This window comes from Carlito syrichta, unplaced genomic scaffold (assembly GCF_000164805.1).
Source record: "Carlito syrichta isolate Samal-C Ts95f unplaced genomic scaffold, Tarsius_syrichta-2.0.1 Scaffold316380, whole genome shotgun sequence".
Lineage (NCBI taxonomy): Eukaryota > Metazoa > Chordata > Mammalia > Primates > Tarsiidae > Carlito > Carlito syrichta.
The window spans coordinates 230,394-256,470 of record NW_007260476.1 but is presented as its reverse complement, the minus strand read 5'-3'; the positions used below and the strand labels follow the sequence as shown (position 1 = coordinate 256,470).

The 26,077-nt window shown below is 37.7% G+C and overlaps 1 protein-coding gene across 1 annotated transcript in view; it reads left to right on the top strand.

Moving 5' to 3' along the window:
• Positions 1–26,077, top strand: part of DAW1 (dynein assembly factor with WD repeats 1) — a 74,534-nt gene that overhangs the window by 34,526 nt on the left and 13,931 nt on the right. Inside the window, exons 6-10 of the mRNA XM_008074226.2 lie at positions 846–945; positions 12,432–12,539; positions 14,845–14,951; positions 15,850–15,952; positions 17,103–17,217. Of these exons, the coding sequence (XP_008072417.1) occupies positions 846–945; positions 12,432–12,539; positions 14,845–14,951; positions 15,850–15,952; positions 17,103–17,217 (533 nt within the window). The remainder of the gene's footprint in view (positions 1–845; positions 946–12,431; positions 12,540–14,844; positions 14,952–15,849; positions 15,953–17,102; positions 17,218–26,077) is intronic.

The window sequence follows — 26,077 nt, the reverse complement described above, 5'->3', positions numbered from 1 at the left end:
TTACGCTTTTGAACAACAAGCTTGTAAATGTGATCCAGTTTGGTGAACATCTTGGTGAGTGTCTACAAAGGACAGATTGGGTCGGGGTAACAGAAAAAGTTTTAGTTCCAAGTTTAAAGGCCAAATAGAATAATTTATTCTTACTTGTTGGATGTTGACGACTAGTCCTGCCTCACAATCAATATGGAATGCCTCTTGGTTGAAAGTGACTGAAATCTTTATCATGTCTTCTCTCCTCTATCTCCTGTCTCATATCTCCTCTCCTATCTCCTAGCTCCTCACATCTCATATTGCCTCTCTAAGCCTTTCTCTGAACCCTCTTACAACTAGAATAATATAGGCATTTTCTTAAGAAGACACTCACTGACTAATTTCTCAAAACATTATTAGCCACATATTTTATTGGCTTATCTTTTTCATTTTCCTTTATCATTTTCTGTATGCTTATTCACATAATTTTTCTATTTTTACACAGTTCATACTATATATTTCTGATTTTCATTTGCAAGTAATTTTCTAAACTAAATAATTGCTATATCAATTATGCTAATTTTAAAAATTGCTGTCATTTCAAATATATCTACACCTTTAATGTAAAACTTTTAAAATTACATGTATATATTGATGTCATTAAAAAATAAGACCTTTATTATCCACAGAAACAAATGTAAGATTGTGTGTAGTTTTAAGAGTGAAGTAAATTTTTTATATACATATAGAATTTTATTCTAGAGGTAAATTTCTAAGTAGATAGAGATTCATGTATTAATATCTCTTGTCTTAGTTCAGTGTATTATATGATGTGTCTAAATTTTTAAAAAATTCATATTTTCTTTTAAATTTAGTGACAAAATTGCCACTGGGTCCTTTGATAAAACTTGTAAACTCTGGAGTGTAGAAACAGGAAAATGTTATCATACATTTAGAGGACATACAGCAGAAATAGTGAGTATATTTAACAATTTATTATTTTATGTGGTTGTTTCTTTTTAGGATTCTATTACATAAGTAGGGGCTCTGCCTTTATAATTAATTTTCAAATTCTACCCCAATAGTCTGCATATATTTTATACGATAGTGTTGATATTATTTTAAAATGACTCTAGTGTTCATATCTCACAGATTCTATAAGAGAATTGTGTTCTATGTTGACAAAGTAGACGTGTAATATGGTAAATATGAGTACAACATCAAATCTTACTTTTTCTTTTTCATTGACTCGTCTTTAAAGTACTGACTCAGTGAGGGTCAATAAAGTTATTAAAATAGTTTTAAAAATAAAATATAAGATATTATTTGAAATATTTAGATTGATTGCTTTCTGAATATCATTAGGTCTCAAATTTGCATGAATAGTCTGATACTCTAAAGAGCTTTCACCATGGGGAAGCCCTTGTCCTTGGACAATTCTGTGAGCTAATTGACATCCTGCAGAACAAGTGATCACACTTAAAAATAAACAGGCTGCTGCTCCTAGTAGTTAGAAATTCATTAAATTGTTTTAATCAAAGATTTAAATAAGGAAAGATTGGTCTGACTTTTAAAAATTCCCAAGTTTTGTTTTACTTATTGAGGGGAAACATCCCCTTCCCTCCATTTCTTATTTTTGTCAGGTAAGAATGATGCTTTTAATGTTGAACACACACATCACTTGTTAGAATTTTTTTTTGTTTGTTTGTTTGGTTTGGTTTCTGTTTTGTTTTTTCATTTTGAAGTTGTGGGGCACAAGTCAGGACTGAGTACATAAGTGGTTTAGGTACAGGTGAAGTTTTCGGCCTCCTCTTGGACCTCACTCCACTTGGATTAGGATCAGGCATCCTTATTGATATTATGTATCCCCCCCCACCCCCACCCTGGCAGTGTTCCCTATTACCAATCCCATTTATATAGTTTTATGATAGGTGTTTAGGTTCCACTGATGAGTGAGAATATATGGTACTCAGTTCTTTGTTTCTGTGACCGATCACTGAGTATGATAGACTCCAAATCCAACCAAGTTGCTGTGTAGTCCATAATTCTGTCCTTCTTTATGGCTGTGTAATGTTACATCATGTATATGTACCACATTTTTTAATCCAGTCTGATTTTGATAGGCAGCATGGTTGGCTCCATGCTTGTGTTATTGTGAATAGTGCTGCAATAAACATGCATGCACGGGTATCTTTTTGGAGTCTCTGTTGCCCAGACTGGAGTGCAGTGGCCGCTCCCGGCCACCACAGCCTCAACCTGCTGGGCTCTGGCGATCCTTCCGTCTCAGCCTTCCGAGTAGCCGGAATTACAGGTGGGTATCTTTTTTTGTAGAATGATTTGAGTTCCTCTGGGTATATTCCCAGAAGGGGGATTGCTGGGTTATATGGAAGGTCAATTTCTAGTTCTCTTAGCAATTGCCACACTGTTTTCCTTAGACGTTGAATAAGTTTGCACTCCCACCAACAGTGTAGAAGTGTTTCCTTTTCTCCACATCCTCACCAGCATCTGTTTTTTAATTTAATTTATTTTTTATTTTAAAGATGTGGGGGACAATTTAGGAGTAGGTATACAAATGGTCATTGTGCAGGGGGCCTCACTTTTGTCCCCATTTCACCTGGTTTGAGATCGGGTACCCTTACTGATGAAGTGTGTCCCCCTCCTCCCCTGGCAATTTCCCACTACTGCCAAGCCCTTTCTTACAGTATTATGATAATTGTTTAGGGTCTGCTTATGAGTGAGAGCATGTGGAACTCAATTCTTTGTTTCTGTGATAGATCACTGAGTATTATGGACTCTAAAATCATCCAAGATGCTGCGAAGTTCATAATTTTGTTCCTCTTTATGGTTGCATAATATTGCATTGTGTATATGCACCACATTTTTTTTTTTATCCAGTCAACTTTTGATGGACAGCATGGTTGGTTCCGTGTTTTTGCTATTGTGAATAGTGCTGCAATAAATGTGTGTGTGCAGTTATCTTTTTCATAGAGTTGTTTGAGTCCTTCGGGGTATATTCCCAGAAGGGGGATTGCTGGGTTGTATGGAAGGTCAATTTGTAGATCATTTAGGAATCGCCACACTGTTTTCCACAAAGCTTGTACTAGTTTACACTCCCAGCAACAGTGTAGGAGTGTTCTCTTTTTTCCCTCATTCTCTCCAGCATCTGTTGTCTTTTGAGTTATTGATGATAGCCATCCTGATTAGAGTTAGGTGGTATCTCAGTGTGGTTTTAATTTGCATTTCTTTGTTGACTAGTGATGCTGAACCTTTTTTCATGTATCTCTTGGCTGCTCATATGTCTTCTTTTGAGAAGTGTCTATTCATATCTTTTGCCTCCTTTTTCATAGGGCTGTTTTTTTCTCTTCTGCATGTTGATGTTCCTTGTAGATTCTAGATGTTAGGCCTTTGTCAGATATACAGTTGGCAAATATTTTTTCCCAGTCTGTGGGCTATCTCCCATCTCTCTTGATCGTTTCTTTTGGTTTTGCAGAAAATTTTCAGTTTGATGAGGTCCCATTTGTCTATCTTCTCTCTTATGGCATGGGAACTTGGAGTTTTGATGAAGAATTGGTTGCCAGTTCCAATTTCCATAAGGATGGCTCCTGCATTTTCTAAGGTTTTTATAGTTTGAGGTTTTATGTGTAGATCTGTGATTCATTTAGAGTGGATATTTGTGTATGTTGATAAGTGGGGTCTTGTTTTAATCTTCTGTGTGTGGTCAGCCAGTTTTCCCAGCACCATTTACTGAATAAGTTCTCCTCTCCCCAGTGGTAGATGGTAGAGGCTTTGTCAAAGATGAGTTGGTTGAGAAATTGATGTTGGAAACTCCATCCTGTTTCATTGATCTATATGCTTGTTCTTGTACCAATACCACTCTTTTGATTATGGTAGTCTTATAATGTTTAAAGTCTGGAAGCATGATGCCACCTACTTTGATTTTTTTGCTGAAGATTATTTTGGCTATTTGTGGTCATTTATGTTTCTATAATGATGTTGATAATTAAATAGGTATTGTGTTAAATCTTTAGATTGCTTTGAGTAGGATGGTCAATGTTGATTCTTCCAATCCATTAACATGGAATATTTTTTCATTTGTTTGTGTCTTCTTTGATTTCTTTGAGCATTGTTTTGTGGTTTTCATTGGGAAGATCTTTCACTTCTCTAGTTAGGAAGATGCCAAGGTAATTCATTTTGTGGCTATTGTGAATGGGATTGAACTTTATATTTGGTTCTCTGTATTTTTGTTGTTAGTGTATAAAATGTGACTGTCTTTTGCACTTTGATTTTACACCCTGAGGCTTTGCCAAAGTCCTTTATCAGTGCAAGAAGGTTTTTGACAGATTCTCTTAGATTTTCCAGGTATAGGATCATATCCACAAAGAGGGATAGCTTAATTTCCTCTTTTCCTATTTGGATGTCCCCAATATCCTTTTCTTCTCTGATTGCTCTAGCTAGGACTTCTAATACTCGGTTGAACAGGAGGGGTGAGAGTGGGCATCTTGTCTTGTTCTGGTTTTCAGGGAAAATGCTTCCAATTTATGTCCATTTTGTAATATGTTGGCTTTAGGTTTCTCATAGATGGCTTTTACTATTCTGAAGTATGTTCTCTCTATACCTAGGTATTCAAGATTTTTTTTTTTTTTAAATCAAGAATGGATCCTGGATTTTGTTGAAAACCTTTTCTGTGTCTAATGATGTTATCATGTGGTATTTGCTCTACATCTGTTGATGTATTTAATAACATTTGTGCTCTTGCAGATGTTAAACCAGCCCTGCATCCTGGGGATGAAGCCTACTTGGTCATGGTGAATAATTTTTGAGATTTGTTGCTGGAACCTCTTTGCTAGAATTTTGTTTAATATTTTTACATGTGTGTTCATCAAGCATATTGGCTTATAGTTCTCTTTTTTTGTTGGGTCTTTGCCTGGTTTGGGTATCAGTGTCATGTTAGGCTTATACAGTGATTTTTGGAGAGTTTTCTATTTCTCAATTGCCTAGCAAACTTTCAGTAGAATTGGTATCAGCTCCTTTTTGCATGTTTTGTAAGATTCTGCTGGAAAACCATCTGGTACATGGCTTTATTTTTGTAGGTGGTTTTCTTATGATGGAGTCAATTTCCCAAATTGTTTTTGGTCTATTTAGGGTCTCTATTTCTTCTTGTTTCAACCTTGGGAGGTTGCGTGATGTCAGAAATTCCTCCATTTCACTTAGGCTTTAGAATTTATTTCCATATAGGAGTGCACAGTAATGTCTGATAATCTTTTGTATTTCTTCTGGGTCTGTTGTGATGTAATCTTTTGCATTTCTGATTGTGTTTATTTGGGCTTTATGTCTCTTTTTCTTGGTCAGTATGGCTAGGGGTCCATCAATCTTGTTTATTCTGTCAAAGAGCCAGCTTTTTGTTTTGTTGACTTTTTCTGTGATATTTTTGTCTTCTATATTCTGTATTTGGCTTTTACCTTGGTGATCTAGATTCTTCTGTTGAAGTTAGGGTTTGGTGGTCTTGCCTTTCCAGTTCTGTTAGGTGATTTGTTAGGTTGTTGATGTAATTTTCCTATTTTCTTGATGTTTGTAGAGATATATATTTCCCTCTTAGTACTTCTTTCAAGGTATTCCAGAGGTTTTGTTAAGATGTATCTTTGTTTTAATTTGTTTACATGAATCTTTTAATTTTTGTTTTGATTTCTGTGTTGACCCAGGAGTTGTTCAGCATTGTGCTGTTTAGTGTCCATGTCTTTGTGTGTTATGGGGGGATTTTGTTGGTGGCAATATTTATTTTTATTCCACTGTGATCTGAGATGATACATGGTAGTATTTTGATCTTATGAAACTTGCTTATGCTTGATTTATGACTGAGGATGTGGTCAATCTTGGAGTATGTTCCATGTGGTGGTGATGAGTAGAATGTATACCCTGTGGTTGCTAGGTGGAGTGCTCTGTATGTATCTATTAAGTCCATTTGGTCAAGCATCAAGTTAAGGTTCTGGATAACCTTATTGATTTTTTGCCTCAATAATCTATCTAGTGTTGTTAGTGGGGTATTTAAGTCCCCAAGTATAATAATGTTAGAGTCAATATCCTTTTTTGTGTTTACTTAGTAGTCTCTTTATAAAACCAGGTGCTCCTGTGTTTGGTGCACATATATTCAGGATGGATATTTCTTGTTGATGGATTGAACATTTTATCATTATGTAATATCCTTCTGTATCTTTAAAACTTTTGATAGCTTGAAGTTGTTTTGTCTAATATTAAAATCTTGACTCCTGCCTCCTTCTTTTGTTTTCAGTTCACTTGAATGTTTGTTTTTCATTCTTTATCTTTGAGTCTGTGGGTGTCCTTCATAGTAAGATGTGTTTCATGGAGGCAGCATATTGTTGGGTCAGGTTATTTTATTCAGTTTTCTATTCTATGTCTTTTCAGTGGTGCATTTAGTCCATTCTTGTTTAGGCTGACTATTGAAATGTGAGAGCTTATTCTTGTCATGAGACTCTTATAAAGATTTTGTTTGTTAGTTTGTTTTCTTTTAACTTTTTGGTTGGAGTATGTGTGTTTTCAAGTTTGCAGTCATGATATAGTCTCTGTTGATTCTGTGTTTTCCTGTTGTCTTGGGAAGTGCATGGTTGTTCTTCCTTCCTTCCCCTTCCTTCCTTCCTTTCTTTCTTCTGAGCTTCATACCTTCTTAAGCATCTCCTGGAGCAGCATAATCTTTTAGAGATTGGATGTCTCAGAAGGATTTTTATTCTCTGATGCTGATGAAGCTTAGCTTATCTGGGTAGGAAATTCTTGGTTGAAACTGTTTATCTTTCAGAACTTTGAATGTTGGAGTCCACTCTCTTCTAGCTTATAATGTATCTGTAGATAAGTCTGCTACTATTATAATTGATCTTTCCCAGTAGGTAGTTGACCTTTCTTTCTTGCTGCCTTTAAGATTTTTTCTTTTGTACTTACTTTATATAAGTACAAATTATTATGTGTTTGGAAGTTGGCCTTCTCATTGATGCCTTTCAGGGGTTTTCTGAATCTCTTGTGTTTCTGAATCTCTTGTGTTTGCATGTCTCTGATGAGATAAGGGAAGTTTTCTTGGATAACCTCATGGAATGTTTGCTACAAGGTGTTCTCTGCCCCCCTTTCTGCCTCAGGAATGGCAATCAGGCATAAGCTTAGCCTCTTAATATAATTGCACATCCTTTGGAGGTTTTATTCTGTCTTTTTAAGCTTCCTGTCTATGTTTTTAACAGTTTGGGTTAGTTCCATATTTTGATCTTCAAGCTCTGAAATTCTTTCTTCTGCCTGGTTAATTCTGCTTTCCATGCATGTCAGTTTGTTATTTATTTTATTCACTGTATTCATTATTGCCATCATCTCAGTTATCAACTCGTTTATTCTTTCTTCTTGCCCTCATTTTTATTCATCCTTTCCATCAATACCTTGATATCTGGGTTTGTGGTTTGAGACCAGTTGTTCTGAGTCACTGTTTGAGTTCCTAAGTAGGTACCTGTGTTCTTTTGTGGATTCTTCTCCATTTATGATGGATTCTCCCTTTTTGTCCTCTTTAATTCTGTTGTTCAGTGAGAGAGGGAATAGTTTTCACTTCTGTTTGCTCAACCCTCTAGTCTTCCTTAGTAGAGACTCTCTGAATTTGTTCAATTTTAAAGCAGGGCTGGGGTGGGGGGCTGTGCTGTCTTTTTGCAGTTTTGAGATTTGATTGAGGTGTAATGGGGGTGGTATGGTTCTGAAGCTACCAGCAGATTGCAGTATCCACTGACTGGGGCTTGGGCCCCCTGGAGCCTTCTTTCCACCACCTTACAATATGCTCATATGGTAGGAGTGTATGTATAACCCCTGAAACCAAAATGAGATAAGAGAAAGGAAAGGAGAGAGAAAGAAGGGAGAAGGAAAGGAGAGAGAAAGAAGGGAGAAGAAAGGAAGATGAAGAGAAAGAAGAGTAAAAGAGAAAACAAGGAGGCAAGTAAATAAACAGATAAACAAACAAACAAACAAAGCTGAGGTTATGCTCAACCTCAAATATACCTATATGCAAAAAAAGAGAGGGAAAGCAAAGCTATATAAAGAGATAATCAGTCTAAAAAAAACCAAACCAAAACCAAAACCACAACAACAACAACAAAAAACCCCCAAACAACAACAACAACAACAACAACAACAACAACAACGAACACTTTTGTGATTCCTGAACTCTCTCTTGTGGCTGTCTCTGGTTCCTGTCTTTCCTTCTTTCTTTTTACTGGTATGTCCTAAACGCTGCTGCTTTTGGCTCACCATGGGAGGGAGCAGACTCTGGTCTCTAGACCTTCCTTTCTGCTCTCAATGTGGGCTAATCAGGCCTCTCTTCACATGGGTCAGATGCCCCATGAGCTGCTGGGGGAAGGGGACTGGATCAAATCAAGACTCATCTCTACTCATCTGCTGGTAGGTCTCCCACTCCGATTGCATGCATCTGTGAATAGTCCAGTGCTGATGGTGGGATGTCTGGGTTCCCAAGCCAGTGCTGTCTCTCTGGTATTGTGCACTTGAAGTATTCTCTCAGGGCCAAAAATGGCCAATCCCAGAGAAGTGCAGAGATTGCCCCTTGGTCTCAGGATGCAGGCTGCTCAGTAATAAGCAAGCTGGAGCACATCTCTGCCCACTTCTGTGACAAAGAAAATGGCATCGGCCCATGGTTTCTCCTCCAGCTGGGCTCAGCTTCAGATTTCCTCCCTGTGCTTTTCTCCATGGTCCCCACTGCCAGTGCCTGGGCTGTTGCCTCAGTTGGTGAGGTCAGACCAAGTGCCAAGTGCCAAGAGATGGTCAGTCTCTGCTGCATTTTCCCAAGAGATGCTCTCAGAGTGGCAGATGTTCCTGCACAACAGGGGTACCGAATTCAGAGCAGTGGTAAATTGCAGTGGTACATTGCAGTTACTTCTGCAGTGCTTGATCTTGGGTCTCTCTTTACCCACTTGCACACAAACATGCACACACACATGCACACAGATTTGTCTTTATGCACACTCACCCATGCAGAGACTCACACAGTCTGACTGGTTCTATTGTCATCTTGCCCCAGAAATCCACTTGTTAAAATTTTAAGTTACTTTTAAGTGGAATCCACTGCCAAAGGGGAACCTACAAGTAGAAATCACCAATGTAGTAGTATAAAAATAATAGAGACATTTAAGGGTCAAAGAAAAAGCTAAAGCAGGAAACAAAATATAGCCATGTTTCTTCATAATTGGCTGTAAGGAAATGTAGTTCAGTGCTTTTTGAATTGAAAACCAACATTAAAAAGCAAGTGCTAATAACTATTATTAGATGAAGAGGGGAAATTGATGACAAAGTGTCACAGGCCTTTTAACCTCAATATTCACTGGAAAAAAATAAAACCTGCTGTGAACCAGAAAAAACAAACAGAACATATGGGGTGGAGGAAGGCCATGCAAGCCACAGTGGTGAGAAGCTTTGTGAAATGTTGGTGAAAGCCAGTATGCCCGCAGTGTTCAAATTATAGGGCCCACACCTGCACCTGGAACTTCGAAAAGAAAAAAACAACAACACTTAACTCGTAGGAACAGACTGTAGGATGCTTGGAAATGTTTTTGGAAGTGTCTGAAGATGGGGAAAGGGTCATGTATCCTAATTTAGACAAAATAACAGGCTGCTTATTTTAGGAATAAAATCTATTTATATTCAACCTAAAAATTCATGGTATGTACATCAAGAACTCATGCTACGTTCAAGGTACTTTGCTAGTCATGGGGATATTGCAGTAAAAATCATAACTGACCCTTTGATGGCACTTACTGTTTGTGAGGCGGTCTTAATCCCTTTACATATATTATCTTAGTTGTGCCTCATAACAACTCTAAGAGGTGGGTATCTACTCATTTTACAGGTTAGCCTACTGAGGCATAGAGAACTTAAGTAACTTGACCAGAGTTAAACAAAAATTCTTGCCCTTAGAGTGTGGCCACTTTTTCAGACACCTATGGAATTTTGGAAATATTTTCTTTATATATAGTTCCTAGGAGACATTCATATTTTTCACAGCCAGCCTTATCCATCCAATGAGTATTTACTAATTACTGACTATGTGTGAAGCCATGGTCTCTATGATTGGGGTACCGGGTAGAATCAGACACAGGTCTTGCCCTCCAGGTATTGTACAGTTTAGTAAAGGGAGTAAAAACATCAGTGCTTAAGTTCAAAGGCATGTTGTAAGTGTACCAGAAGAGGACAGAGAGTTCAGTGAGGATACAGAGAGAACAGTGAAGTCTCCTTGGCTAGGGAGAAGTGTTCAGGAAAGACTTCCCAGACAGGCACCACGTGCATTCCAGGCAGAGGGAGCAGCACTGGCACATGATCAGAGGAGGTATGCAACAGTGGTGCATGCTTGAGATCTCAGGGAGCCACACTAGGTAATGCCACACTATTGAAGCTTTCAGCTGAAAGGTGGTATGATCAGCTTTGCTTGTTGGGAAGATCATTTTTGTGGCAGTGTAAAGGAGAAATGGGAGAGAGGTAAGATCAAAGGTACAGACCAGTTGAGAATCTTGCTGCAGTCCAAGTGATAAGTGAGAAGGCCTGTTTTAAGGCAGATGAGGAAAATAAAAGAGATGTTAAAGGAGTAGAACTTGGTTACCAAGTAATTATGATGCTTGAAGAAAAGTAGAAATGCAGAAGGATTCCCTGATTTCATGTACTTGAGCGACTAGCCATGCCACTTACCAATTCTGAACATACAAGAAGAGAAGCAGGTTTGCGTGTGTATGATAACTGTGCCTTAGATTGATATAAGCTGCCTGAGTTGTATCCAAACAGAGGCACCCTACTGGCAGTTGGCTCTTTGGGGCTGGAATGGAGCAGTGAGGTCTGGGAAGGAGATGTGGATATGTTAGTCACTAATGTCTGGGTGACAGAAGAAACCATGAGGGATTGAAATTATCCAAAGGAAATGGTAGAGTATGGAGAGAAGCCTGACAGACTCTTAGGAAGATGGGAGAGAGAAACCTTCAACTGATACAAAAAGAAAAAGAAAGCAGGAAGAAAGAGAAGAAAGGCAAAGACCTATCAAAGCTGTCAAGAATGAAGGAACTATGGAGAACAAAGGAATCAAGCATCAGGGAGGCATCAGGGAGGTTTCTGGAATAACTGACCAGGCCTCTTAGATTGGACATTTAGCCAGGGTGGTTTCAGTGGAGTTGAAGAGTGAAAGGAGGATGGGCAAAAAGTGAGAGTGGACTATTTTTTCAATGAATTTGGTTACAAAGGAGGAAAAGTTGGTTAGAAGGGGTACATAGAGTCAAGGGAGGAATTGATTTTATATAGGAGAAACTCAAGCATATTTACAGACCACTAGGAAGGGGGTTTTAGAATGGGTGAAGGGACCCCTCTGCACCTGAGACTGAAGGGATGAAAAGGAAGGTCCAGGTGAGCGAGTTCACACCTGATAGGTAAATTTTTCTAGGGAAGTAGGAGGAGGTCAGGTTCTCTGTTAAGAAAGAGGTAAAGATGGAAGTGCAGGGAGCAAGAGTGGGGAATGGGTGAACGCACTGAGTCAGAGGCATCTTAAACAAAGTAGGAAATGGTGCTAAGGATTCTCTTGAGGGCAGGGGCATGCATACGCAACACTTGCAATCTTCTGTGCAGTTTTCTTAAGCTGTCTTGGCTTAGTGATGAGACAGGGAGGGCAGATGATTGAATAAAATCCTGGCCTGTTAACAGTTAATGTTAGGAGTTTGTGTGGAGAGTACATCTGAAAGATGGGGACTAAGAGTGCTGAGGATACTGGCAGGGGTGATGCTTCCAGGGTGTCAGTTGAATGAGGATGATGGACCAGTAAAAAAGGCAGGGGTCTCCGTGACATGGGAGATATCCTGAGGAAGGGAGTGGGATGGAAGATAAAAAACTGATAGATTGGTGAATTGTTGGTGAGTCTTCTAGAGAAGGTGATGCTGAGGTCCAGAGTCTGGCCATGGAAAATATTACTGAAGAGGAGTCCAGAGGCATGGGTATGGGGGTTACTGAATGAATTACTCATATGAAGACCACCTAGGACTTGGCATTGAGACTGTGAGCTAGTAACCAAAATTCTTAATGAATGAGGGATAGTGATTGGAAGGATTGTGATGACAGCAACAAGGAGAATGAGAGCCAGATAGAACATACCTTAAAGGAGATGAGCTTTGCTTTGGTTCTTGTTCTTCTGTGGCCTGGAGATGGCAAAGGAAGCCAGTGTCCCTCAGAGCTTGAGCTGGATGATGTGGGCGAGCAAGCAGCCTCTTTTTAAGAGGAGATTTCTTTAGGATTCAACACGGGAAATAGCAGGTTACTCCTATTTGGTGTTTTGTTGTGTACTTGTACAAAAAGTTAAACTGAATCTGCTAAGGTAATTGCATCTTGAGGCTCTTTCATATATACTTAATTTGAAACTCATTCTAAAATTTCTTTCACCTTATGTAATTTAGGTGTGTTTATCATTTAACCCTCAAAGCACGTTGGTGGCTACTGGAAGTATGGATACAACAACTAAATTGTGGGACATTCAGACTGGAGAGGAAGTTTTCACTTTAGCAGTATGTTAATAATCCTATTATTTATGTTCATTTTTATTTGCATTTTTGTTACAAAATAAGCTGTAAGTTAGATGTTTTTGAACTATTGTTTTTCAAACTGTAGTGGAGGAATGTTCCAACTGGTTTGCTGGCTATTTCATAATACTTGAGTGGGGATATTTTTTTATTTGACTAAGTTTATTCTGCAAATCATACAAACTATTCCTTAGAACCATTTTATGGCCATCTTTCTGGCTAGAAGGAAAGTAGGTGAAGGCACTTTTTGGAAGAGGCAAAACTAGAGAACCGTACCAGAAGATTTCTTAAAGGAGTGACTATGAACACTCTCTCCTCTACTCTCTGGTCTTAAAATCCTCTTGTAGCACATAGTCATTTCAGTCTGAAATGACAAGAGGCAAGTGACTAGAGGGGAAAGGTCAAAGGGCACCTTCCACAGAGTGAATGCTGATGGGGCATGCTCTTTTCTGTCACCACCACACATCTCTATGACCTGCCACCCTCCAGTCTATGCTAGCCCAAGTCATTACAACAAAAATAGGGTGATTCTGTGTTGTAATCAGTGGAAACAGCTGGATGGGAAATCCAGGTTTTTAAATTCTTTCAAAATTATAAGTGGATTTTAAAAAACAGGATTCTTTTCCTAAGAAAGCTTTTTTCTTTTTTTGTTTTTTTGAGTTGGAGTCTCACTCTGTCACCCAGGTTGGAGTGCAGTAGCATGCTCACGACCACCACGGCCTTGACCTGCTGGGTTCAGGCAATTCTTCTGCCTCAGCCTTCCAAGTAGGCAGAATGACAGGTGCATGCCACCACACCCAGCTAATTTTTTAATTTATTATAGAGATAAGGTCTCACCAAGTTGCCCAGGCTGATCTCAAACCCATGGGCTCAGGCAATTCTCTCACCTCGGCCTCTCAAAGTGCTGGGATTATAGGTGTGAACCACCATACCTGGCCAGAAAGCTGCTTTTTAAGAAAGCTAAAACACTGACTAGAAAAGAAAAAATAAGTCACCATTTTAAAATAACATTAAGGACTTTTCTTTCTTACATCTGAGTACCTAGAATTATTAATATAAGTATACTCTTCATGTTCTCAGATCTCATCATTTCTTATCAGCATTACTGCTTCTTCCTTTAGGCAAATGTGAAGGGAAATACCCTTGCTAGTACCTACAGTTTCAAGTAAAGTTATTCTTTTTACTGGCATGCCTAAGAGCATTTGACAAAATGAGTCCTGCTCAGCACACCTGTCTGAGCCAGAGTTCATTTGTTTTGAACGAATGTTCAACTATGTTTCATTTTTGTCTTTTGGAATCAACCAGAAAATTAATATGTAAATATTTTAAAATTATTTACATTATTTAAAGTTACAATTATGTTAATTTACTAAAACAATTTGGGAAATGAAGGCTATACAGACTTCAAGCAGGATCCCCTTCTCAGAGTTCCAGAATCTACTGTAGAGAGGGGTTTCTTCCCATTGTTTCACAGTTTGATTCATCAGTGCTGGACTGAAACCAGGTGAAAGCCAGGCCAAATTCAGGAACTTACTAACATATTTCGTGTCAAATTATCTTAAGAATTTTCTTTTTTAAAGTAATTAACTTTATTCCATATACTTTTTCTTTTGCATACTATCTATTATTGGCCCATAAAGTACACATTTTTTTTTTAGTGTTTCCAAGTCAATGTGAAAGAACCCCTCTGATTTCCCAAGACATGGCCTCTTCATTTTTTTTAAAGCATTATTGAATTAAAGTGAACTAACGTTAAGTGATTTTTTAATAAACTTGTGCAGTCATCATCAAAATCTTGTTTTAGCTAGGCACAGTGGCTCAAGGCTGTAATCCCACAACTTTAGTAGGCTGAGGTGAGAGGATTGCCTGGGCCATGGGTTCAAGAACAGCCTAGGCAACTTGGTGAGACCTCATCTCTACAATAAATTAAAAAATTAGCTGGGCATGGTAGCGCACGCCTGTAGTTCCGGCGACTTTGAAGGTTGAGGCGGAAGGATCATTTGAGCCCAACAGGTTGATGCTGGAGTGACCACGTGTGTGCCATTGCACTTCAGCCTGGGCAACAGAGTGAGACTCCAACTTAAAAAAAAAAAAAAGCAAAATAAACAACAAAACTCCCACATTTTCATCACCCAAAGAAACCTGGTGCCCATTTGAAGGATTCCCCATCCGTATCCCAACAAGCACTGATCTCTCCCTCTGTAGCATTTTCCTTTAGACTATTATGTTGTATTCTTGCAGCATTTGTTTTATCTGTAGGCATACATGACAATATCTGCTCTTTTTCTAGGGACATTCTGCTGAAATAATCTCCTTGTCATTTAACACCTCAGGAGACAGAATCATAACGGGATCTTTTGATCATGCAGTGATAGTGTGGGACCCTCAAACTGGAAGGTAATTCTTAACTCTTGAGATTTTTTTTTTAAAACTTGGATCATGGGGTTAAGAAGATACTCTGTTATTTATCAGTGTAGGCTTATATCTACTAACTGAGCTTTGGATTCCATTAAAATAGGACACATTGAAAACATGAATTAAGAAAAAAAAGAAAACATTAATTAATTCATTCTTTAATGATATTTCTGTTCCGTAAGAATTTTTTTTTTGAATTCTGAACCAATAATGCCAAACAGACATAAATGGAGAATTCTAGTAAAATTCTGGTTATATAGCTATTATTTATTTCGTGTACTGTATAATCAAATTTCAATGTTTTGTCATTATGGTAGGCATGAATATCATGAATAAGTAAAACTCACAGTTAATTTCCCAAATTTAATTTAGTTCAAGAACTTTAATTTACTTTCTAATGAATTTTTTGGTCCTAGAAGCTAGGAAGTTAACAAGATTAGCACATTTGTGTTGAAAATCTCAACTCTTGGATTTGTCTGCAATTTGATAGAGGGGCTAATTTCCAGAGGTACCTGCCAAGATGTATGCAACAAGGAATGAGAGAGAAGGAAGGGCCTTTCAGTCATTTTACGTGCAGTTTCTGAACAATCAGGGTCCAAGCATCTGGTCCAAGAATACTTCCTTAATATTTGTTACCCATTCCTTTTTGAAGTATTGCCTTAAGTAATGTTATCGTGAATATATATAAGTATATTTTTGTTAAAAAGGAAATTATTATATAAAAGGAACTTTTTGAGCTATAATGGAGCCATCTTTATTTAGTGATCAAATATATTATTTATTAAAAAATTTAGGTTAGCTTACACAGATGGACTTGACCTCATTGCTTGCGTATTCTGAAGATATCTTTTTACTGATTTTAATAATTTCCATTTTTCAGGAAAGTATATACCTTAATTGGTCATTGTGCTGAGATCAGTGGTGCCTTATTCAATTGGGATTGTTCTCTAATATTAACTGGTTCTGTGGACAGAACCTGCATGGTGAGCTAAAAAAAACAACTTTGTATTATGTCTATATTCATTACTGTGTCAGATGTTTATTGTAACATTAACACATTTCAAAGGTGATATAAAATTAAGTATTAATTTACAAATAATAATTGGTAATTTTAAATTTCAAGTTTAAGATTTTCCAAGGTTGAAGAAGTTATGTTGGAATAAAGCGATTTTAATTCAAATGTATTGAAGATCTTATTTGAAAGGTCACTTTATTTTTGTTTAATGTCCACTTTTCATTTATTAAATTTCAGTTAAAGTGATCCTCAAAAAGTCTCCATTTTTTTTTCCAGCTGGAATCTCACTCTGTCAACCTGGCTGGGGTGCAGTGGCACGCTCATGGCCACAGCAGCCTTGATCTGCTGGGCTCAGGTGATCCTTCCACCTCAGCTTTCCAAGTAGCTGGAACTACAGGCACACGTCACCATGCCCAGCTTTTTTTTTTTTCTTTTTAATCATAGAGATGAGGTCTCGCCAAGTTGTCCAGGCTGGTTTCAAACCCATGGGCTCAGGCAATCCTCTCCCCTCGGCCTCCCAAAGTGCTGGGATTATGGGCATGAGCCACTGCACCCGGCCAGAAAGCTGTTTTCTAAGAAAGTTAAAACATTGATGAGAAAAGAAAAAATAAGCCACCATCTTAAAATAACACTAAGGACTTTTCTCCCTGCCCCTAAATTTCTGCACTTAAAAAAAAATGATTATTAAGAGATGGTGCTCTGGATTTCTTATCTAATTATATATCAAATGTATTATCATCTTACAGTGTACTTTTCATTTTCTAGTATTGTAGTTTTAGATCAAGCTCTTAACCATTTGATGTCCTTCCTATAAAAAGAGAACACTTCCACTCCAGCCAGTAAAGCATACACTTTGATATTTTTTTCCTTTTTCTTAATGCAGTGGCAGATTTCAGATATCTGACTTTGGTCTTCTCTGTGACCAAGTTGTGCCTTGCTATATGGTTGTCTGTGATCTCTGGTAGTGAATCAAGGTAAAAAAAACCAGAATATATGAAAATTATACAAATGATTTTGTCATAGTGATTTAACCAGCCATAAGCATGTCATGAAGACCTCTGGCCATCTTCACACTCTAGATGGGCAATCATAGGCTTTTTGTTTTGTTTTAATTGCAGCTGTGGGATGCTACAAATGGAAAATGTGTGGCAACATTAAGGGGGCATGATGATGAAATACTAGACAGTTGCTTTGATTATGCTGGAAAACTTATTGCAACTGCTTCAGCTGATGGTAGGTAATCAGTTTATACATTTAATCTGTGGAGGGATTTATGCTTTGCTTGATAAACATGCATGATTCTACACTATAAGTCATCTCTTTGATGACCAGCTGTGATCAAAACTATGGCTCATCTATGTGGTAATCATGAATGTCACTGCAGTATGGCCATATTGCTTGCCTGCCTGCCTTCCTTCCTTCCTTCCTTCCTTCCTTCCTTCCTTCCTTCCTTCCTTCCTTTCTTTCTTTCCTCTCTCTCTCTCTCTCTTTTTCTTTCCTTTGTCAGAGTCTTGCTGTCACCCAGGCTGGAGTGCAGTGGCCAGTGGCACTCTCACGGTCACTGCAGTCTTGGCCTGCTAGACTCAGACGATCCTTCTGCCTCAGCCTCCTGAGTAGCTGGGACTACAGGTGTGTGCCACCATGCCTGGCTAATTTTTTGATTTATTGTAGAGATGAGATCTTGCCAAGTTGCGCAGGCTGGTCTCAAACCCCTGGACTCAGGCAATCCTCTTGCCTTGGACTCCCAAAATGCTGGGATTACAGGCATGAGCCACTGCACCCAGCCATATCGTATTTTTGATAACCACATGTGATGTTGTACAAAGTCTGTGTCACTTTCGTGATAACCAGATATACATGTATATGAGGTCTTTGTCATCTCCTTAATATCTATAGATGATGCTGTATTCTGGGTCATCTCCCCAATGATTATGTATGATGCTACACTACGTTGACCTTGTCAACTTGACTGGCATCAGTGATGCTACCATTTCCTTTATAACCACATATGCTTCTCAAAAATCTTTGTGATTAACATATATGATGTTGTGGCTATATACTGTCTTTTTGATTACCACTTAGGATTCTACACTATGTGTTGTTTTACTGATAATCATATATGGTGCTACCCTAGGTGTGCCTCAATTCCATGAAGGTCACGTGTGATGCTCCACTCTGTCATCTCCCTGTTGACCACATGTGACATTATATTATGTGTGCTTCATTCCCTGAGAATCGTGTATTATTCTGCACTGTATCTGCACCATCTCCTTGAAAATCATGTATTATTCTACACTATGCTTTCATTTACTTCTTTACAACCACATATGGGTTGGGCACAGTGGCTCACATTTGTAATCCCAGCACTTTGGGAGGCTGAGGTCGGAGAATCACTTGTGCCCAGGAGTTTGAGACCAGCCTGAGCAACATAACAAGACCAGTCTCTACAAACAAACAAACAAAAATCAAAAATCAAACTGAATATGTTGGTGTGTGCCTATAGTTCCAGCTGCTCGGGAAGCTGAGGTGGAAGGATTGCTTGAACCTAGGTAACTGAGGCTGCAGAGAGCTGTGATTGTGTCATTGTCCTCCAGCCTGGATGACAAAGCAATACCCCAACTTCAACAAACAAACAAACACAAATAACAGTTGATGCTAGGCCAAATTTGCCTGATATCTTTGATAACTACTTATGACACCACAATGATAACACATGATAATATACTATGTCTATGCTATATACTAATCACCAAGTAAGATATTACATTATATGTGCATCATTTCTTTGATGATCAGATAGATGCAAAAGTGTCTGTATCATTATTTTGATGACCATGTGTGATAATACACTATACTTGCATCACCTTCCTAAAAACCATGAGTAATGTTACCATGTACCTGCATCATCTCCTTGATTGTCACATGTTGTATACTATATCAGCAGTGTATCCTTGATAACCATGTATGGTACAAAGCTATGAGTCATCTTGCTGCCATATATATGTTGCTACACTGTGTCATCTCATTGAAAACCACATTGAATGCCATATGATGTATGTGTTATCTCATTGACAACTATCTGTATTGGTGTACTATGCATATATCATGTACTGGATAACATTTTATAATATTGAACAAGTCATCCTCATGACGACCACGTATGATATTATATCATACATTATTACATGTGTGAATCTACATATCATACATCATACAGTATTCTGTGCCAGCTCTTTGACAATAACATATGATGATTTATTAGGTCTGTGCTATTTTCTTCACAAATACTTATGATGCTACTCTATGCAGCATATTCCTGACAAACATGTGTAACACTACACAATTTCTACTTCATCTCTCTGACAATTTCTATTTTATACAACACTATGTTTACACAATATCCTTGAAAGCCACATAATACTATGATATGTATGTATCATCTCCTTGGCAAGCATATGTGATGCCATACTAAGTTTCTGTCATCTTATGACTTTACGCACCACATGTGATGCTATTCTATGAGTCATCACCTTGATAACAAGGTGTGATGCAACACTGTGTTTCAACTTTCGGAAGACCACAGGTTATGCTACGCTACATCTATCTATATCTATATTTACCTGATGGCCTTGTATGAAGCTACATCAAGTCTATATTATTCCTCTAATGAACATACCATATTGTGTCTGTGTCATACAGCTGTCCACCATGTTTTAATTCATACTGACTTTGTTGTCCCCTTTATGATCATGAAGGATGTTATGCTCTATCTTATCCAATTTTTTGTAACCATGTATTATATTATATACCATGTCTGAGTCATTTCTTAGAAATCTATATACGATGCTATAATATCTCTACCTAATTTTTCTGGCAAAAATACCTGCAGGGTTTGCTATATCTGTATATCCTCCTTTAGAATAGTATATGAACCTACATTATATTTGGATCATCTTTTTGAAATCTGCTTATGACATAGTACTAAGTTATGTTATGTCTTCGAGTAATATATATGATGCTGTGTTATATATCATCTCCATTGTGAGCATGTATGATGTTCAACTGCCTGTGTTGACAACTTTGTGTGATGATAAAGTATTTCATCTCATGGACCTCCATTTATGATGGCGCACTATGGTTACATCATCTCCCTGACAACTATGCATGATGATGCTTGTATTAGTCAGGATTCTTCTCAAGAAAAACAGACCCAATGGGAGATATACATATGGATATATATATGATAAACTCCTGTGAAATTATATATATGTATATATACATATATTATATATGTATATATATAATTTCAGAGAGATTTGTTATAGGAATTGGATCATGTAATTATGGAGAATAAGAAGTCTCACCATATGCTAGCTGCAATCTGGAGAACCAGGAAGTTAGTGGTGGAATTCAATCCAAGTCTAAAGTCCTAAGAGCCAGGGGTATCCAATGCTGCAACTCTTAATCCAAGGCTAAAGACTTGAGAACCCAGAGAGGACACTGGTGTAAGTCTCAGACGTTAGGGGTCTTTGTACCAGGAGTTCCGATGACCAAAGAGCAGAAAAGATGGATGCCCCAGCTCCAGAAGCAAGAAGAAATTCACCTTTTCTCTGCCTTTTTGTTATATTTGAATCCTTAATGAATTGGACGATGCCCACCCACATTGGGGAGAGGATATCTTTTTTTTTTTTTTTTACTAACACCGTCACAGACACTCAGAAATGATGTTTTACTAGCTATCTGGTATCTATTAATCCAGTCAAGTTGACACATAAAATTAGCTACTAAATGTTACATTGTGTCTGCATATATTCTGTTACCCACATGTGACTCTTCACTATGTCTGCATTATCTCCCTGACAAAGATGGTATTTTTTTTGTCATCCTGAAACATGTGTGATGCTATAATATGTTTGCATCATTTCCTTCACAACCATGTATAAAGCTATGCTATACTTATATTTCTTGATAGTCATGTATGATGCTACCTAATATATGCATCATGTTCTAGACAGCCATCCATGATGTTACATTAAGTGAAATCTGGACAATTTCGTGTGATGCCATACTATTACTATATCACCTTTTTAACAACCTTGTAAGACTTTATAGTATCTGTCTTTATATTATTTCTGCCATCATGTTCATGGTTACCATGTGTACTATATACAATTCAGCTCTAGAACAAACATGTACAGTATTATGATACATCTGTGTCATTTGGAAAACATAGTGTGATGATACAGTATTTTTTTGTTTCCTCCCTGACTACTATTTATGATACTGTGATATGTCAGCCTCATTTTCTTGATAAACACCTGTGACATAATATGTCTGTCTCAAATCCATGGTATCCTCATATGACACAAAATTATGGCTTTATCATCACCTTGATAACCACATATGACACTACTCTGAGTGACACCTTTCTGATAACACATGTGCCACACCTATCTGAATCATCTCCCTGACAACCAAAATGATGCTAAACTATTTTTGGGCCATCTCTTTGACAACTGTGTATGAAGCTATATTATGTTTCATCATGTTCTTGACAATGGATGAGGATATACTGTTTACATATTTCTTATAACTATGTAAAATGCTATATTATAGGTAATATTCCTGACAACTATGTATCATGCAATACTATGAGTGCATGATCTATTTGATGACTGTGTAAGTCAGGTCGGGCTGACATAAAGTATCATAGACTGGGTAGGCTTAAGCAACAGAAATTTATTTTCTTGCAATTCTGGAGGCTAGAAGACTGAAATCAAGATATTGGTAGGATTGGTTTTTTCTGAGGCCTGTAGATGACCATCTTATTATGTCTTCACATGGTAATTTTTGTGCATTTGTCAGTGTCCTAATCTCCTCTTCTTGTAAGTATACTAGTTGTATTGGATTAAGGCCCACACTAATTAGCTCATTTTAACTTAATTACTTCTTTAAAGACCCTGTCTCCAAATACAGTCACATTTTGAGATACTGGGAGTTAGGATTTCAATATATGAATTTTTGGTGTACACAATTCAGCCCATGACAGCACATATGACATAGCGTGTTTGATTCTTTTGCCTGAGGACTATGTGATATTTTATGTCTTTATTGTCTTTTTGAAGTCACATTTATTACAGTGTGTCTTCATGATGTTCTTCACAAAGGGCTAAGATATACCATGTTGGTGACATGTGCAGGTTGTTTAGGGATGATGCTACAACGTGTCTTCATCATCTCCCTAATGATCATTTATTTGTAAGAACACATCTTCATTCTTTTAATGACAATTTATGATTCTCCACTATGTTCATATCTTCACCTTGATAATAATACTCTTTCTACATTATCTTTCTGATTACCACATATAATGCTATATCACATGTGTATTATTTCCCGATAACCACATGTGATGTTATCTTATTTCTTGTTGTATCTTTGAAGGTGCTTTATGAGATTGCATTATGTCTACCTCATCTCCCTGATGATCACAAATGGCAGCTACATTACATTTATGCCATCTCTCTAATGACCATGTGCCTCTACACTGATTTATCCTCATTGTTTTATATGCTGCTTCACTATGTGTGTATTCTATTATGTCAATATTTGCTTCTATACTATGTGTGTGGCTGTCTAAACTATTAATATATACTATACTATACTACTGTACTGCCCTATGTGTGCATCATCTTTTATAGAACCAAAGGAAGCATTGTAATATTATATTATGCCTCATCTGCTTGATCAACATGTATGATGTTTCATTATGTCTATGTCAATTTCATGGTATTCATGTTTGATGCTATCCTATTTGGTATCACCCTGATCACTGTATGTACTAAACTATGCTTCTGTCATCTTCTGTCAACAAGGTTACACTACATACCGTGTTCATGATCTTGCCGATGATCATGCATAATGTTGCATTGTGTCTACTATGTCTGCATCATATTATCGGGGGCCTGTTTGTTGCTATACTTTGTCTGTACCTTCTTCCTGATGACCATTTATTGTGCTGCCCTATGATCCATTTATTCCTCATTTCCTTGAAGACAAAAATGCCATCTCTGTCTGTGTCACTTCCTTGAAGACCATGCATAAAGCTATTCTGCTTTCATTCTCTACTTGTTAACCATGTAAGATGGTATATTTAGTTATCTCCTTAATGATCATGTATAATGCTGCAGTGTGTCTGCATGATAATTATGGATTGTACTATCATATATCTGCATTCATATGTCGTGACTACATATGATGCTACAATCTCTCTCCGAATCTCTCTGATACCATATATAAGACAATGTTTGATGCTCTAGGATGTCTGCATCATTTCTCTGACAACTACGTGTTATACAATATTATCACTGCTTATTCTCCTTGACAACAATGCGTGTTGCTGTACTATTTCTCTCTCAACTCCTTTTTAATTGTGTATGAACATGTGCTATATCTGAATCATCCCCTAGATAACAAGGTTATATGTAATTTTAGGATTCATTTTTCAGAATCATACATAATATTATACTGAGGATCATCTCCTTGATGATGATACTGTATGTTGTGTGCATTTTTTTCCTGATATTCAAGTAAAATGATAAATTATGTTCACTTCATGTTCTTGAAGGGCTTTGCATTGCTATAGTATTTCTGTGGCATCTTTTTGATGACCACATAAGACCTTTCATCACATCTATGTCTATCTCATGTGTTTGATAATCATAAGTGATGCAATACCATATCTGTATCACCTCCTTAATAAGCAAATACAGTGCTATGCTATGTCTTCATTGTCTTGATATCCATGTACAATTTTGAAATCTGGGTCCTTGCCCTGGTGATATAGTACAGATCATCTTATATATTCCAAGTTTCCCTGGCCATCAAGAATGATGTTATAGTATGTCAGCATCATAAACTTGATAACCTTGGATAGTGCTATAATACTGTATAAACCATCTCCTTGATAACCATATATGATGTTATACTGTCTACCAAATCACCTCTGTAGCCATGGAGGATTCCATGCTGTTTGTCACCACTTTGATGACCACTTATGATTCCACACTAAGTCATCATGTCTATACTCACATATAATGTTACTCCATGTGTCATTGCCTTGAAACCTATGTAGATACTACGCACTGTGTGCCTTATATCCAAGATCACATATAAAGCAATACCAGATTATGTCATTTCCTTATGCCCATGTGTGATATTACATTATCAGCCTCATCTCATTGATGACCATTTATGAGGATAAAAGATGACTACCTCATCCTTGGCATGAACGTGTCATGCTACATTATATAGAGTCATCACCTTAAAAACCACTTATGACACTGCAATATGTTTTCATCAATAGTTTGAAATTCATATTTGATTTTATACTCTGTCTCCTTGATGATCCCATATGACACTACACTGCATCATCTCCCTGTTAACCACATTTGATACTAAACTATGTTTGTCATCTCTGTGATGACTAAGTATGACACTAGGCTATGTCTGTGTCATCTCTCTTGTGATCACACATGACACTTCCCTATGTCTGTGTCATATTTAGGATGACCACACATGCCACTATATTATATCTGTGTCACTCCCTGTGACATGAGTCATGCTACACTATGGCAGTGTCATTGACCTGACAATCATGCATGAGCATACACTCTAAGTTATTTTTTTTTGAGTCAGAGTCTCACTCCGTTGCCCACGCCGGAGGGCAGTGGCACACTCATGGCCACCCCCAGAGTCGACCTGCTGGACTCTGGCGATCCTTCCACCTTAGCCTTCCAAGTAGCTGGAACTACACGTTCGTGTTACTATGCCCGGCTAATTTTTTTATTTTTAAATTTTATTTATTTATTTATTTATTTTATTTATTTATTTTTATCAATATTTTTTATTATGGTTTTGTGGGGTACAGTTAAGGGTTAGGTGTACAATTACGTTTCATTCAGGCACCCTGTTGATAAGAAGTGTTTCCCCATCCCCAGACAGATATTTGCTACTGTTAATCCCATCCCCCTTTCCCCTCATAGTTTCCCAGTACCGTGAGTCATTTTCTTATAGTATTACATTGGATGTTCAAGGTCCATTATATGAGTGAGAACATGTGATACTCGGATCTTTGTTTCTGTGAGAGGTCACTCAGTATTATAGACTCTAGTTCCATCCAGGTTGCTGCGAAATTCATGATTTTGTTCTTTTTTATGACTGCGTAGTATTCCATCATGTATATGTACAACATTTTTTAAATCCAGTCCTCTTTTGATGGGCAGCATGGTTGTTTTCAGGTTCTTGCTATTGTGAACAATGCTGCAATAAATATACGTGTGCAGGTATCTTTTTTATACAGTGATTGGAGTTCTTCAGGGTATATTCCCAGTAGGGGGATTGTAGGGTCATATGGGAGGTTGATATTTAGAGCTTTTAGGAATCACCACACTGCTTTCCACAGAGGTTGCACTAGTTTACACTCCCACCAACAGTGTAGAAGTGTTCCCTTTTCACCACACCCTCTCCAGCAGCTGTTATTTTTTGAGTTGTTGATAATTGGCATTCTGACTGGAGTTAGGTGGTATCTCAGTGTGGTTTTGATTTGCATCTCCCTGATGATTAGTGAAGTTGAACATTTCTTCATGTGTTTGTTGGCTGCTCGGATGTCCTCTTTTGTGAAGTGTCTGTTCATATCTTTTGCCCATTTGATAATGGGGTTGTTTGTTTTTTTCTTTTCAGCACGTCTGAGTTCCTTGTAGATCCAGGATGTTAAGCCTTTGTCGGACCTGGTGTTGGCAAATATTTTTTCCCAGTCTGTAGGCTGTCTCCCTGCTCTCTTGATGGTTTCTTTGGCTTTGCAGAAGCTTGTCAGTTTAATAAGGTCCCACTTGTCTATCTTCTCTCTTATGACCTGTGGGTTTCGGGTTTTGTTCAGGAATTGGATGCCAGTTCCGATTTCCATGAGGGTATTCCTTCATTTTCTAAGGTTCTTATGGTTTGAGATTTTACATTTAGGTCTCTGATCCATTTGGAGTTAACCTTTGTGCTTGGGGATAGATAGGGGTCCTGTTTCAATCTTCTGCATGTGGTC